The 17160-nt window shown below is 43.8% G+C and overlaps 2 protein-coding genes across 3 annotated transcripts in view; both read right to left on the bottom strand.

The window, feature by feature from the left end:
• Nucleotides 1-17160, bottom strand: part of XK (X-linked Kx blood group antigen, Kell and VPS13A binding protein) — a 63874-nt gene that overhangs the window by 30065 nt on the left and 16649 nt on the right. The gene's annotated exons all lie outside the window — the stretch shown is intronic.
• LOC131503039 (histone H2A-beta, sperm-like) lies at nt 5836-6421 on the bottom strand. Its single transcript, XM_058714376.1, has one exon. It carries the CDS (start codon nt 6307-6309, stop codon nt 5956-5958), a length of 354 nt encoding a protein of 117 aa, XP_058570359.1. The 5' UTR covers nt 6310-6421; the 3' UTR covers nt 5836-5955.

Genomic DNA, 17160 nt, shown 5'->3' with positions numbered 1-17160 from the left:
AATCTGAATAGGGAAAATATTATTAATATCAATATTTTAGTTCTCTGCTGTATGCAAAGTCCCTAGAGATTTATTAGCACCCTTATTGTCTATGTTTCTAATTACCAGAGTCCAGTTGGGGCTTTCCCTGATGACATTAGGCAACAAAATTAGTGTTATTAGTCATAATTTCAGTACATTAAAAAAATGGTACCAACCTTCCTTTTCAAATTTTAGTAGAAATTTCTACACCAGTGTTTTCAAAATGAGGACATACATCAAACCTTTCTGTGAATCTTTGTTAAAATACACATATTTAAAATCTACCCCAGATTTTTTTGAAAACAGGTTTAATCATCATGCATTGTAGATACTTTCTCCAAAAGTCTTTTTGGATTGGCTTTATTATCTTATTTTGCATGTCACAAAAAATTTCCCCTTCACTTGTACTGTTTTCATTATATACTCCTACCAGATTTTGCATTTGTGAAAACTGTCACAAGTCGCAAGTGACCCACAAACATTTTAAGTCTCTGTTGTCTTCTCAGAGTTTTTTATTTACTCTGATGGATGCTTCCCTCAAGGCCCTATGATCAGCTAAAGACAGGAGAACTCCGTGGAAAAGGACAGTAATTAAGGTACTTCAAGAATAAACTTTTAAGCACAGACTTCTGATGCCATTATATAATCACCTTTAACACCAAGTCAGTGGACAGAGTCAGAATTTTGAGAACGCCTTATTTGACGAGCTGGGTTCATGATCTAGCTATTACAATGACCAGTGGAACAACACCTGCTTTGTATAAAATCAGTCCTTGATCCTAACCCATCTGGCCTTTTCGATATAAAATGCAAGTAAAACTTCATGTTGCTCGTGCTTACCCAGAGGTCCAACAAACCCCGACATCTCTGTATCCAAAAGAATAGCTTCTTTATCCCAGAGGAGAGTATTACACACTTTCTCTCTTGAGGCTCATCTCTCAGGCTATAGTAGCAGAGGAACCCCAACAGCAGGTATGAGAACAGGACTGGCATACTCACTGTTCTACCCATTGGCCATGTGACGTTTGGAGAGTTGAGGGTCAGCTCTGGGCCAAAGTGGCCTCAGCTGTAAAATGGACACCCTAAAAAATAATTCCTGTCCTCTGTGCCCCATTTACCCACTGTCAGTACAGACTTTTCTTGGGAAAAGCTCAGACTGGTAATTGTACACCTTGAGCAGACCTCTGAAACAATTTTGTCCAACCTCCTCATTTTATAGCTGTGGAAGCTGATGCGCCCCCAAGGAAACCACACCCGTGGGAGACCAGAACCTGACTTTCCTCCCTCTTCTGGCACTCTTCTGTCCCAGTATGTCATGAAAGCTCTCTCCTCCACAGTCGAGTTGGTGAATTCCTTTCATCCTATGTGGCAGAACCCAAGCGTCCCACAACGACACTACCTGACCTGCCTCCTTGCCGCAAACCGGTTTCCTTTTGATTTTGTTTAAAAAGATGCAGTGGAGAGAGATTTTCCCCGCAGCGATTTCAAAACCCTAAATACATGACGTACCAGTCTTCCGTTTTCATGAAGGACTCTGAAGCAGAAACACTAAATGAAACATCAAATACAGGTCCTATTCGAGGCCTTTCCTAGATTTGAAACCACACTCCTTAAAGAATAAAATAAAATGGGGGCGCCTGGGTGGCGCAGTCGGTTAAGCGTCCGACTTCAGCCAGGTCACGATCTCACGGTCCGTGAGTTCGAGCCCCACGTCAGGCTCTGGGCTGATGGCTCGGAGCCTGGAGCCTGTTTCCGATTCTGTGTCTCCCTCTCTCTCTGCCCCTCTCCCGTTCATGCTCTGTCTCTCTCTGTCCCAAAATAAATTAAAAATGTTGAAAAAAAAAAATTTAAAAAATAAAAAAAAAAAAAAAAAATAAAAAATAAAAAAAAAGAATAAAATAAAATAAATTCACTCTTACAGTGCTATTCAAATGTGACTTAGGGACTGATGTAGATCATTAAATTATGTTACTGATCAGCTACGACCGGTTCGGAAATGGTCGGCATTTAGCGACCTTTACAGCAATCGTGGGTTTTGCCACAACACTTAAGTGAGTGGAGTCTTCTTGTTGAACAGAGTATATACTAGTTCAGATGTTGCTGAATTCGAGTGAAGAGTCAAATGTAAACTCCATTCTAGTCCTAGGAAAATAGGACCACATATCAGTTCACAATCTATCTGAACAACAGAAAATACTGGCCCCATACCAAAGACAACTGTGAGGAGCACTGTGCTGTTCTAATCTATTGAAGGAGAGAACTTTAGCCTTCAGAAAACTGGTTTTAGGATGGTGAGGATAACGAACTCAAGCAACTTTAAGAGACGGGACGGTACTGTAAAGGAGTGACGTGGGTCATACGTGAGATACAACGGCGAAGGGTGAGCACTGTGGCAAACCAGAGAGGCCCAGTAGTCACGGGACAGCAGCCAGACATCTTCATGTGACAATAAACACGTGTGTGCAGACATTTTGACTTCACCCGAGAAGCCAGTGACTGAGGTTTTTATGTTAAAAATTCTTTATTTTAAATGCTGGCAGCTGATTAATTTTCCTGTAAATACATCACTGTAGGCCTAATGATCCCATCTGCTACCTGCATTCTGGCCACATCCTGTAGGATGTCAGATTGAGGAACTAAGGGAGCCTGGGCCTTCAAACGTCTCTGTTCCCAAAGGCTGTTCTCAGTGGGAGCCCAGCCTAATCCCCATGCCTTGTGCTCATGCCAACCCCGAGCCCACACAACCTTCCAGATTCCCCCAGACTCAACTCTTGGGCTCATCTCTTCTCACACATTATGTTTTCTGCTGTGCTGACCCGTGTCTGACCTCAGCTTGTCCTGATACACCTTTGGATCCCAGACCTTGTTTGGCAGCTACACACCCCCCAGCCCCGGACCCCACTCACACTGGTTTTAGTTTCCCATTCCCAACAGGGCACTGGTCATCAACGGTGTCCTCCCTCCAGGGCCCAAGCTAGAGCTGATCCTTCCTCACCATCCTCCACCTCCTACTTTTTTGAAATGCACAAAGGGCCTAAACTTGGTGGCTCATTCTTTCCCAGGAGCAGTGATTCCCCCTCTCCACCTGCCTCCCCTGAGTGGAGGATTCCTGTGCACGTGTAGGAGGGGGATTGGCAGGGGCTGCATTTACACCCATCCTGTACTGGCCCTGGCCCCCATGTTTCCTGTGAAATCCACAAGCATAGCTGAAGCACAGTTCTTTTTTTTAAAATTTATTATTTATTGAGAGAGAGAGAATGAATGAATGAATGAATGAATATATGAATGAATCCCAAGCAGGCTCCATGCTGTTAGCACAAAGCCCAACGTGGGGCTCCATCCCAAGAACCATGAGATTATGACCTGAGCTAAAACTAAGAGTCAGCTGCTTAACTGGTTCAGTCACCCAGGCTCCCCTGAAGTACAATTCTTAAAGGGATGGCAGTATTGCTCTGCCTGATTGTCCCATGCCCCTGTGACCACAGAGGGCTTGCCAACACAGGGTCATTAAACCTCCAAATTCCACTTTGGACACCAGACAGTGTGACGGAGCCCAGGAAGTCTGGCTCCCTATAGGTGTCACAGAGACCATTAGTGTGGACTACTGCATGGACTGTAAAGTGACCACCTGACCACACAGGTCTGCTAACCCAACATGGTTTATCCACCTACTCTCACCTCTCTGGCCTTAATGTTTATTTGAGAGAGAGAGAGAGAGAGAGAGAGAGAGAGAGAGAGAGAGAGAGAGAGAGATACCTGCTTGCTACTCAAATGAACACAGGGGTAACAGTTGAGCTTGGCTAAGGCAAAGAGGGCTTCCTGGCTCTCTACAATAAATCACAACTTGGAAAGGCAGACATCTTGACAGTGAGGTTTCTGTAACTATTTGGTTGAATGGCATTGTGGAGCAAGAAAAGTTTCTTGGATTTGTACGAGCACATATTCAAATCAGCTCTAAACACAACCCTGACACTATTATTGTCAGGACACTCCTATGAAGTAGGTAAAGGCTAAGCCAACTCCACACTTTAAAAGATGGTGGCAGGAAGCAGAGAGAGGGTGAGTCCCCAGGCAGAGGGGAGCAGAGAGGAAACCAGGCTGAGGCCTGTCTGGTTCCTGGGTGTACCTCTGGCTGCTTCCTCTGCGTGGCACTCTGTCTCTCCCCGAGGTTCAGCAGGCTGTGGTCTCACAGCCAGCGGCCCAGGCCCCCCGCCATCGCGTGAGATCCAGGCCAGGGGCACCTGGGGAAGCACGCCTAAGCACGTGGTCTACAGAAAGGGAGAGACGTGCAGCCACGCACTCAGGGCGCAACCCGTGCCGGGCGCTGCGCTATGCGCCAGTTGACAGGCACACAATGACTTAATCTTTGCAAAAATCCAAAGATGGGGGAACCCTTATTATCCCCATTTCACACGGGAAAGTGCTTTTCAGAGGCAACAGAGGAGTGTCCCAGATCACATGGCCACAAAGTGGTGAACTGGGATGGCCAACCCAGCTCCTCTGATCCCTTTGTCGACGCTGCCTAGGCAACCTCTGACCAGCCCTCTGTGACAGTCCAGGGGGCTGTGGGGGGGTGGGGGGGGCCTTGAGCACATGATGAACCGGAGAAAATATTAAATGTTGACAGTCACAGGAAGGGGAAAGACTGCCAGAACACTTGACGTGACAACTCTTTTTAACCCAAAACGCCACAAGAGTCTTTGTAAGAACTGTATGTCCTCCCGAGTCCACCACTTGGGACAGAACTTACACGGAACACACTTGTACCTCTCCAAACACGTATTCAGCCACTGATAACTCTATGTTGCTCCATCAAGTATATGATCGTAGACGGGTTAGGTGTTTCATGGAGAATGAGATTACTACAGGAGTTTATAATGGAGTATATTTCTAAATAAATCTATTAACAATAACCATTAAGAACTTCATAGGATTGGGACACCTGGGAGGCTCAGTCAAGGGTCTGACTGTTGGTTTTGGCTCAGGTCATGATCTCACAGTCCCTGGGATCGAGCCCCGCATCGGGCTCTGCGCCGGTGGTAGGGAGTTCCCTTGGGATTCTCCCTCTCCCTCTCGTTCAGCCCCTTCCCTGTATGCTCTCTCTCAAAATAGAGAAACATTAACAAATGGTCTTTAAAAAGAACGTCTAGGATCGCATGTCTTAGGCCAGATGCTACCTTTCATAGTACTATACGGTTGACCAGTGTCCGCGAGAGAGGGCAGAAGGAAATACTCCACAGAGTACCGCAGCACTAGCTAATAATCCCTGCCTCGAGCCCTTTTTCGGAATGAGGCGGGGTATAAGGCCATCAAATCAACCTGAGCAGAGTTCCTTCTACGTGTACCTCTTCATGGTTTCCCCGTCGCTCCTCAATCTTCATGCGAAGCCCTGGCCCGTTAAGTGCGTGTCGGCTGCTATGCCACCCTCCCCACCCACCCCCACTGCCATCACCTCCTGACTTCCACATGGTCTCCGGTCAGGAATAAGGCCTGTGGCACCTCAGTCGTGGTCTTCAGCCCCCACCCTCCTTCTGGGCATTCAACATGCTTGGGAGAGCCACCCCCACCCTGCCAGCCTCCTGGCCTCACAAGCCTGGACTGGCTCAGCGCCAGTGAGGAAGTCTCTTCCCCCTGACCCGTTACTCCCTCAGGGCCGCTTCCTGCACTGTCCCCAGCGAAACCGCTCCCCGAAATGCCCGAGTCCAGCATCCCACACTGACCGCCCCGTCCACCCTCCACCTCCCATGGGAGGTCTCCTCCCGGATGTCTGACAGACACCTCCAGCTACCTCCCAATGACAGAAACAGACACCAGTCAGAGGCACGGTCCTGGAGTTAACTCCTTTAATGTCACGTGCAGACACAAGGCCAGGCCTCCCTCATCTGTGGGCGGCTTCGGGGTCCGGACGAGGGGGCCGGCTCGGGGACGCGGGCATCACCACTTCCGAACTCGGGGCAGCCCATCCACCCGAGGGGAGGTGTTGTTCTCGAGGAGACCCCTGAGGTGCTGGTTGCTGCCCAGGGCTCGCTGCACGTGCTCCGGGGTGATGCGCATCTTGTGGCCGTCCAGAGCCTCCTTGCCCGCCAGCTCCAGGATGCTGGCCATCAGGTACTCGAGAACGGCGGTCAGGAAGACCGGGGTGGATGCGCTCAGGCGCGGGGCGTAGCGACCCTCTCGCAGGAGACGCTCCACGCGGCTGACCAGGAATTGCAGCACGGCTCTCCTGGAGCGGGACACCGCGTGCCTCCTCCGTCTGCGACGGTGCCGGCGGCGGCGCCTCCCAGACATGCCTCGTGCTGGGTTGAAACCCGATCGGCCTGGCCTGACCGTCCCGCTGGCCCGAGGGTGGCAGGATGCCGGCGCCGACTCCTACCAAGCGTGCCCCTCACTGGTCAGGGAGCTGCTTATATGACACCTCCGACATTATGATGTCACTGGTGTTGCTGATGTCACTGTGCCCTGCTCAGGACTGGCCTGGAAACATCCATGACAGAAACCTGGTCTCCCTGTTGACTGCACTGGACCCTCTTTACGAGGGAACTCTTTCCCCTGGCCCTCAACAGTCTAGTACAAACAAGAACGGGAACGTTTCCACTGACACAGTGCTCTGTCTTGAGGATACTCCCCTCCAGGTTACCTGGTCCTGGCCTTCCATGGTCTTTGAGCTCTTTGACAGCCCTTTGTAAATTGCCGGTCACGGACACACATACTGAATGCTTTGTCCAGTAGAGGTCCAAACTAAACCCAATTTTGCCCCCGTTGACACATTTAAAGATTATCAATATTTCTACGTTCTTTGGATTCTCTTCTGGATTGGTTACAATATCCGCCAATTCCTCATCAGTGAAGACTCTTAACACATTTTCATGTTACATCGATATAAAGGTCATGAGTTCACTCTCTTTGAAAATATCTTCTAACTGTTTTGGAGGTCACAGTGATATGCCCAGTAGATTCACTAGTCAGAGCCAGATAAAATTCAAAGACAAAGAAGTGTACCTCATTCTCAGTTAATACCCAGGGGTGTCTCATTTCTTCTAGGTGAATCCAAAGCACCAAGAGCACTTTGTTGATTTTTTCTAATTTAAATTTTTAATAATTTTAATTTCCTTCTCTGCTAACTTTGTGTTTCTGTTTCATTTTTGTTCATTTACAGCCAATAATTTATTTTTATCGTTAACCAAAATGACTGGGGGGGGGGGGTGCCTGGGTGTCTCAGTCAGGTAAGCATCCAACTCTTGATTTTGTTTCGGGTCATGAGCTCAGGGTTCACGGGTTCAAGCCCCACGTTGGGCTCCACTCTGGCAATATGGAGCCTGCTTGGCATTCTCTGTCTCCCTCTCTCTCTGCCCTTCCCCTGCTTGCTCACTCATTCTCTCCCTCTCACAATAAACATTTTTTAAAAAAATGGTTCAGAGTTTGGTTTTAGGATCTGACCATGTGGAAATCTCTCAAAATGAGTCCAAAGAGATCCAATTTCTTTTGGGTGAAAGACAAAACACAACCTCATTTTCCAGTCTTTGTTCAAATCCATTAAGAACTGCATACTCTCTGAGGGGAGAAGAGCTTTTTGATATCTGGACTGATGAGATTTGCTGTTTCTGTGTTATACTTGACATATGCCTGAAATTATAGGATTGAAGCTATAAGCTCTACTTGTCTGGGCCCATATGTCTCTGTCTTTAATACATAAAGGTCTTCACCTCTGATTGTGTGAGTGTACAATGTTTTCCTACCTCTGAATGATATTAACAGATTGTAAAATCTCTTAAATTAAGGGAGCTCTGTTCTTAAATAGCATTTCTAGATAAATAATTGCTTACACACATTGAGTATTTCCAAATTTTCTTGAAAATAAGGAAACTGAACTATGATACTTTAAATGAGGTAGATTTAAACAATATATATTCTCCCAGAAACTAAATCACAACTATTTTAAGATATCAAATTCAATTTAAGTAAATCTTTAGCAAACAGGACTAGTTCAATCGTTTAGATTTAATGAAAACAACTAAGTCCTTTCTCTTTTATCAGTGTTAACTATAACACAAATATGCATTTATCTACTACTCAGGTATGTTCTTCGTAAACTTATAAACTTTTACTGATCACATAAACTGGTGTTAATGTATTTTATGTTTAAGATTATGATATATATATATAAATTTATAATTAACCAAATTGAATCACTGGTTGGACAAACTTCATTCTACAAAGCAATCACGTTTCATAGTATGCCAACGAGAAGATAATTTTTAAGATTTCTAGATAATGCATAACTTTGGACTGATAGTTAATGGGCATTCAATACATACCTAATTTTTTAAATGTTTACTTATTTGAGAGGCAGAGAGAACAAGTAGGGAAGGAGAAGAGAGAGAGGGACAGAGAGCCCCAAGCAGGCTCACAGAGCCCTGTGAAAGACTCTAATGAATTGTGAGATCATGACCTGAGCCGAAACCAAGAGTTGGATGCTTCAATGAATGAGCCACCCAGGCATCCCATAGATGCCTAATTTTTAAGACACAATGTTGAAACACTGATAACTAGGTATAATTCTATTTCATATATTTTTGCTTCTTATTTGCATATGCTACAAAGAGGCTCTATTTCTGAGCCTGCCCATGACCATGGTCATTTCTGCCACAGTGAGAAGTTATGTAAGTATGTGGCTGAGTAATTCTGGGATAGGTGTATTCATGAAATCTGCTAAATCCACTAACATGAAAGAAATTCACAATTATTCACCCTGTAGTTTTCACAATAAAATACAAGTGATTTTGCTTAAAAGTTATAACATACATGAGTGAGAGTCCACTAGGAGTATCAAGATGACGTGGGTTTTTGTTTCTTTGTTTAAAACAGAATGTTTCTGTTATGGAGTAAAATGGCATGTTGGTTCAGAATGTAACTGACAAATTTGAAGGATAAAACCCGAATGTACACAGAACGTTACAGGAGGTTTGCAAAAAGAGAATCTGAAAAGGAACAAAATTAAAAAAAAAATTTTTTCCAAATCTGGTTCAGTTCTAATAAGTTTGTTCACAAGAATTTCAAAGAGCTCCTGGACCCTTCAGAATCAAATATTAGTGTTGGAAGACCTAGCCTCAGCTTTCAGACAACGAAATAAAAGGCATCCAAATTGGCACAAAAGAAGTCAAACCTTCACTCTTCGCAGAGGATGTGATACTCTACACGGAAAACCCAAAAGTTTCCACCAAAAAACTGCTAGAGATGCTAGAGGAATTCAGCAAAGTCGCAGGATATAAAATCAATGTACGGAAATCGGATGCATTTCTATACACCAGTAATGAGGTGGCAGAAAGAGAAAAGAGGAATTGATCCCATTTATACACTGCTCCAAAAACCTTAATATACTTAGGAATAAACCTAACCAAAGAGGTAAAAGATCTGTACAATGAAAACTATAGAAAGCTTATGAAAGAAATTGAAGAAGACACAAAGAAATGGAAAAACATTCCATGCTCAAGGATTGGGAGAACAAATATTGCTAAAACGTTGATACTACTGAAAGCAATCTACACATTCAATGCAACATTATCAAAATAACACCAGCATTCTGGGGTGCCTGGGTGGCTCAGTCAATTAAGTGTCTGAATTTGGCTCAGGTCATGATCTCACAGTTTGTGGGTTTGAGCCCCGCGTCGGGCTCTGTGCTGACAGCTCAGAGTCTGGAGCCTGTTTTGGATTCTGTGTCTCCTCCTCTCTCTGCCCCTCCCCTGCTCATGCTGTCTCGATCTGTCTCTCGATAATAAATCAACGTTAAAAAAATGAAAAAAAAAAAAAAAAAAAGAAAAGAAAACCAAAGGTGGAGGCATCACAATCCCAGACTTTAAACTATATTACAAAGCTGCAATCATCAAGACACTATGGTACTGGCAGAGAAACAAACATAGATCAATGGAATAGAATGGAGAACCCAGAAATGGACCTACAAATATATGGCCAACTAATCTTCGACAAAGCAGGAAAGAATATCCAATGGAAAAAAGACAGTCTCTTTAGCAAATGGTACTGGGAGAACTGGACAGAAACATGCAGAAGAATGAAAACGGACCACTTTCTTACACCAGACACAAAAATAAATTCAAAATGGATGAAAGACCTAAATGTGAGACAGAAAACCATCGAAATCCTAGAGGAGAAAATAGGCTGAAACCTCTTTGACCTTGGCCACAGAAATTTCTTATTTGACATGTCTCCAGAGGCAAGGGAAATAAAAGCAAAAATGAACTACTGGTACCTCACCAAGAGAAAAAGCTTCTGCACAGCAAAGGAAACAATCAACAAAACTAAAAAGCAACTGATGGAATGGGAGAAGATATTTGCAAATGACATATCAGATAAAGGGTTAGTATCCAAAATTTATAAAGAACTTATCACACTCAACACCTAAAAAACAATCCAGTGAAGAAATGGGCAGAAGACATCAACAGACACCTTTCCAAAGAAGACATCCAGATGGCTAACAGACATATGAAAAGATGCTCAACATCACTCATCATCAGGGAAATACAAGTCAACACCACAATGAGATACCACCTCACACCTGTCAGAATGGCTAACATGAACAACTCAGGCAACAACAGATGTTGGCGAGGACGTGGAGAAAGGGGAACCCTTTTACACTACCGGTGGGAATGCAAACTGGTGCAGCCACTCTGGAAAACAGCATGGAGGTTCCTCAAAAAATTAAAAATAGAACTACCCTACAAGCCAGCAATTGCACTACTAGGTATTTATCCAAGGGATAAAGGTATGCTGTTTCGAAGGGGCACATGCACCCCAATGTTTATAGCAGCGCTATCAACAATAGCCAAAGTATGAAAAGAGCCCAAATGTCCATCAACTGATGAATGGATTAAGAAGATGTAGTGTATATATATACATATATATATATATATGTATGTATATGTATGTGTATATATATATATACACACACACACACACACACACACAATGGAATGCTACTGGGTGATGAAAAAGAATGAAATGTTACCAATGGTAAGATTCCAACGTGGATGGAACTAGAATGTAATATGCTAAGCAAAGTCAGTAAGAAAAAGACAAATATATGATTTCACTCATATGAGGAATTTAAGAAACAAAACAGATGAACAAAGGGGAAGGGAAGGAAAAATAAGATAAAAACAGAGAGGGAGGAAAACTTTAAGAGACTCTTAAATACAGAAAACTGAGAGTTGATGGAAGGGAGGTGGGTAGGGGGATGGGTTAAATGGGTGACAGGCATTACGAAGGGTACTTTTTGGGAGGAGCACTAGCTGTCATATGTATGAGATAAATCACTGGGTTCTACTCCTGAAGCCAAGACTACACTGTATGTTAACTAACTTCAGAATAAAAAATAAAAAATAAATTAAGAAAACACAAATATTATATTGAAGCAATCACAGAATTTAGTTTGTTCTCTGTGAAAAAGGCTAAGTTTCCTTACAGCGTTTGTCACATCTTCTTTTTTAAAGTTTATTTATTTATTTTGAGAGAGAGAGAGAGAGAGAGAGAGAGAGAGAGTGAGTAGGGGAAGAGCAGAGAGAGAGGGGGAGAGACAGAGAATCCCAAGCAGGCTCCACGCTGTCAGCACAGTCCCCACCCCAGGGCTTATAACTCATGAACTGTGAGACGACGACCTGAGCCAAAAACAAGTGCTGGACGCTTCACCAACAGAGCCACCCAAGTGCCCCAGTGTTAGTTCTTAATAAGTGGTTGTAAAAGATGACCCTTCACCTGTATTAGCTTCCTATGGTGGCTGCAAACAATGCACATTGATTCTCTTCTAGGTCATAAATCTGAAATCAGTTTCACCAGGCTAAAAGTAAGGTGTGAACAGGGCTGCATGACCTTTGAAAGTTCCAAGGTAGAATCCATTTCCTTGCCTTCTCCAGCTTCTAGAGCTGAGTCTTTGCATTTCTTTATTCATGACTTCTTCCTCCATCTTCAAAGCCAGCCATACAGCATCTCTCTTCAGTTGTCACATTGCCTTTTGCTTATGTATTAAAATTTCCCTCTGCTTCCCTTAAATAAGGGCACTCCGCTTTCTCGGGCCAACCACAATTATCCAGGATAATCTTCCCACCTCAATACCCGTAACTTGAATCTAAAAGTCCCATCTGCAAGAGAGAAAGTAACATCCCCACATTCTAGGGATTAGGACCTGAGTATTTGAGAAAGCCTTATTTCACCCTACCATATTACTCTATACATAGTTTGCCCAAGTAGCAGATTCCGTATCTCACCAGAATATTCCTTTGTTCTGACTTCAACATGCTTGTGAGTATTCTCTTTAATAATAGCTCTGCATTTCTGAAGTTTTAAGGACTTGTCTACATTTACTTAAATGTTGTCTTGACACTGAATTAGTAGACAGCCAAGCTACAACCATTCACGTTCTCAGGCTCTCATGATTCTACCTTAGGCATGCAAACGTCTAGGCAACTTTTGAGTTTAGCATTCCCAAAATACAATCTAAAATGAAGACCGAAAGAAAATAATACTTTGCATTATCTTTTGCACTTAAAACTATCTTTGGTTTTAAACTGATTTCTCACAGGGTCCCCAGAAAGTCATAAGGATTTTTCACTTTATAAAAAAAAGAGAAGTGCTAGAAATGATTGGATTTACCGCACATGTTACTACTGATGAGTTGCACAGAAAATTCTCAAATCAAAACAAGTACTTGGACTTCTCTTTGTTAAATATTAACAGAGAAAATATTAATGTAAGTGTTTAAAATCTTATATATTGTATGGGAAGTCTCTAGAGATTTGTCAATGGTCTCACTATCCATGAGATGTTTCTGATTATCAGAGTCCTGGTGGGGTTTTCTCCAGTGATTTAGGCAACAACACTATAGTATTATCAGACATCATTTATTACTTTTAAATATTTGGTTGCAATCTTCCTTATAAAATTTCAATCTAGCATCTTCTAGGCCAGTGCTTTTCAACTGAGGATGCACATCAGACCTACCTATTATAATGGTTATGTTTTACGTGTCAATTTTGCTAGGCTATGGTGTCGACTCATCCGGCCAAATACAAGTCTAGGTGTTGCTGTGAAGATACTTTTTAAATGAGTTTAACATCTACAATCAGTTGACTATAAGGAAAGGAAATTACCATCACACAATCAGTTGAAAGTCTAAAGAACAAAAACTGAGATTTCTTGGCAAAGAATTTGGCCACACTGTAACGTTGAAATCTGGCCAGAGTTCCCGGCCTGCTGGACTGCCTTACAGAATTAGGACTTGTTAGATCAGATAACCACATGAACCAATCACATGTATATGTACACACATGCAGAGATATAGATACAGATATAGATATAGATATAGATATAGATATAGATATAGATATATCCTATTGGTTCAGTTTTTTTTTCTGGAGAACTCTAATGTACCAAGGAGATTTTATTAAAATCCATAAGTCTAGAACCGATTCCATACTTTTTTGAAAAAGGGTTACATCATTATGCTTACAGACACTGAGTCAAAAACTCTTTCTCTGCCTTTTCTTTTACATGTGACAGAAAAAGGTAATTTCACCTGTAGTTGCACTTTTATTGTTATGCCCTCCCACAAGACTTTTACTTATGAGAATTATCACCAAGTTGATCTCAGCCGTAAGTATCTGTCTCCTCTAGTTTGTTATTTTGATTTGCACTGATGCTTCCCTGAAGGCCTTATAAGCCATCTACAGCCCAGAGATTTTGCCTTCAGCAAGTAAGGATGGTCTCAGAACCATAAAAAAGGACAGTAACTTAGATACCTCAAGAATAAACTCTTAAGCACAGGCTTCTGATGTCATCACATAATCACCTTTAAGACCATGTCAGTGGACAGAGAATCTCAAAAACACCTTATTTGAGGGGGTGGGTTCATGACACAACTATTACAATGCCCAGTGGAAGAAGACCTGGATTTGCAGATTGAAAGGCCTGAACCATAAAATCAGTCCTTGATCCTAACCCTTTCTGAAATAAAACACAAGTAAAAGTTCTTGAGAGTTGTTGCTCGTGCTTACCCAGAGATCCAACAAACCCCGACATCTCTGTATCCAAGAGAGTAGCTTCTTTATCCCCGAGGAGAGTATTACACACTTTCTCTCTTGAGGCTCATCTCTCAGGCTATAGTAGCAGAGGAACCCCAACAACAGGTACGAGAACAGGACTGGCATACTCACTGTTCTACCTATTGGCCATGTGACGTTTGGAGAGTTGAGGGTCAGCTCTGGGCCAAAGTGGCCTCAGCTGTAAAATGGACACCCTAAAAAATAATTCCTGTCCTCTGTGCCCCATTTACCCACTGTCAGTACAGACTTTTCTTGGGAAAAGCTCAGACTGGTAATTGTACACCTTGAGCAGACCTCTGAAACAATTTTGTCCAACCTCCTCATTTTATAGCTGTGGAAGCTGATGCGCCCCCAAGGAAACCACACCCGTGGGAGACCAGAACCTGACTTTCCTCCCTCTTCTGGCACTCTTCTGTCCCAGTATGTCATGAAAGCTCTCTCCTCCACAGTCGAGTTGGTGAATTCCTTTCATCCTATGTGGCAGAACCCAAGCGTCCCACAACGACACTACCTGACCTGCCTCCTTGCCGCAAACCGGTTTCCTTTTGATTTTGTTTAAAAAGATGCAGTGGAGAGAGATTTTCCCCGCAGCGATTTCAAAACCCTAAATACATGACGTACCAGTCTTCCGTTTTCATGAAGGACTCTGAAGCAGAAACACTAAATGAAACATCAAATACAGGTCCTATTCGAGGCCTTTCCTAGATTTGAAACCACACTCCTTAAAGAATAAAATAAAATAAATTCACTCTTACAGTGCTATTCAAATGTGACTTAGGGACTGATGTAGATCATTAAATTATGTTACTGATCAGCTACGACCGGTTCGGAAATGGTCGGCATTTAGCGACCTTTACAGCAATCGTGGGTTTTGCCACAACACTTAAGTGAGTGGAGTCTTCTTGTTGAACAGAGTATATACTAGTTCAGATGTTGCTGAATTCGAGTGAAGAGTCAAATGTAAACTCCATTCTAGTCCTAGGAAAATAGGACCACATATCAGTTCACAATCTATCTGAACAACAGAAAATACTGGCCCCATACCAAAGACAACTGTGAGGAGCACTGTGCTGTTCTAATCTATTGAAGGAGAGAACTTTAGCCTTCAGAAAACTGGTTTTAGGATGGTGAGGATAACGAACTCAAGCAACTTTAAGAGACGGGACGGTACTGTAAAGGAGTGACGTGGGTCATACGTGAGATACAATGGCGAAGGGTGAGCACTGTGGCAAACCAGAGAGGCCCAGTAGTCACGGGACAGCAGCCAGACATCTTCATGTGACAATAAACACGTGTGTGCAGACATTTTGACTTCACCCGAGAAGCCAGTGACTGAGGTTTTTATGTTAAAAATTCTTTATTTTAAATGCTGGCAGCTGATTAATTTTCCTGTAAATACATCACTGTAGGCCTAATGATCCCATCTGCTACCTGCATTCTGGCCACATCCTGTAGGATGTCTGGCCACATCCTGTAGGATGTCAGATTGAGGAACTAAGGGAGCCTGGGCCTTCAAACGTCTCTGTTCCCAAAGGCTGTTCTCAGTGGGAGCCCAGCCTAATCCCCATGCCTTGTGCTCATGCCAACCCCGAGCCCACACAACCTTCCAGATTCCCCCAGACTCAACTCTTGGGCTCATCTCTTCTCACAGATTATGTTTTCTGCTGTGCTGACCCGTGTCTGACCTCAGCCTGTCCTGATACACCTTTGGATCCCAGACCTAGTTTGGCAGCTACACACCCCCCAGCCCCGGACCCCACTCACACTGGTTTTAGTTTCCCATTCCCAACAGGGCACTGGTCATCAACGGTGTCCTCCCTCCAGGGCCCAAGCTAGATATGATCCTTCCTCACCATCCTCCACCTCCTACTTTTTTGAAATGCACAAAGGGCCTAAACTTGGTGGCTCATTCTTTCCCAGGAGCAGTGATTCCCCCTCTCCACCTGCCTCCCCTGAGTGGAGGATTCCTGTGCACGTGTAGGAGGGGGATTGGCAGGGGCTGCATTTACACCCATCCTGTACTGGCCCTGGCCCCCATGTTTCCTGTGAAATCCACAAGCACAGCTGAAGCACAGTTCTTAAAGGGATGGCAGTAGTGCTCTGCCCGATTGTCCAAAGCCCCTGTGACTGAAGATGGCTTGCCAACACAAAGTCACTGAAGCTCCACCTCCAAATTCCACCTTGGATGCTGGATAGTCTGAAGGAGCCCAGGAAGTCTGGCTCCCTACAGGTGTCACAGAGACCATTAGTGTGGACTACTGCATGGACTGTAAGGTTACCACCTGACCACACAGGTCTCCTAACCAGACATGGATTATCCATCTACTCTCACATCTCCAGCCTTCAAAGAATTCCTCTGCTGTGCCTTCTGGTGAAATACCCAGGAGACTATTTTGTGCTAAAACAAGCCAAAGCCATGAGCCAAATCAACTGCCTATAAAAATCAGACAGCTATTTAATCAACATATCAAGATCTTAGCATAATGACTGATTCTCTGGCATGACCCACCCTGGAGGCAGTCCCTGTTGGCTGAAGGACACTGAAATATGAGAAACCATGCCTTGGTCACAAAGAAACCCAACTTCAGGGATGAGGTGGCAATGTGGGTGCTATCCTGTAACCAGGTGAAGGCGAATCTCCACCTGCAACTGCGAGACAGAGACAGAGACAGAGAGAGACAGAGAGAGAGAGAGAGAGAGAGAGAGAGAGAGAGAGATACCTGCTTGCTACTCAAATGAACACAGGGGTAACAGTTGAGCTTGGCTAAGGCAAAGAGGGCTTCCTGGCTCTCTACAATAAATCACAACTTGGAAAGGCAGACATCTTGACAGTGAGGTTTCTGTAACTATTTGGTTGAATGGCATTGTGGAGCAAGAAAAGTTTCTTGGATTTATACGAGCACATATTCAAATCAGCTCTAAACACAACCCTGACACTATTATTGTCAGGACACTCCTATGAAGTAGGTAAAGGCTAAGCCAACTCCACACTTTAAAAGATGGTGGCAGGAAGCAGAGAGAGGGTGAGTCC

This window comes from Neofelis nebulosa, chromosome X (genome assembly GCF_028018385.1).
Source record: "Neofelis nebulosa isolate mNeoNeb1 chromosome X, mNeoNeb1.pri, whole genome shotgun sequence".
NCBI classification, from domain to species: domain Eukaryota; kingdom Metazoa; phylum Chordata; class Mammalia; order Carnivora; family Felidae; genus Neofelis; species Neofelis nebulosa.
Note: the sequence above shows the minus strand (reverse complement) of the source record. Positions and strands in the feature narration are given on the sequence as shown.

Excerpts from the sequence above, each read along its gene's own strand:
- LOC131503039 (XM_058714376.1), bottom strand. The coding sequence starts at position 6,309 with ATGTCTGGGAGGCGCCGCCGCCGGCACCGTCGCAGACGGAGGAGGCAC.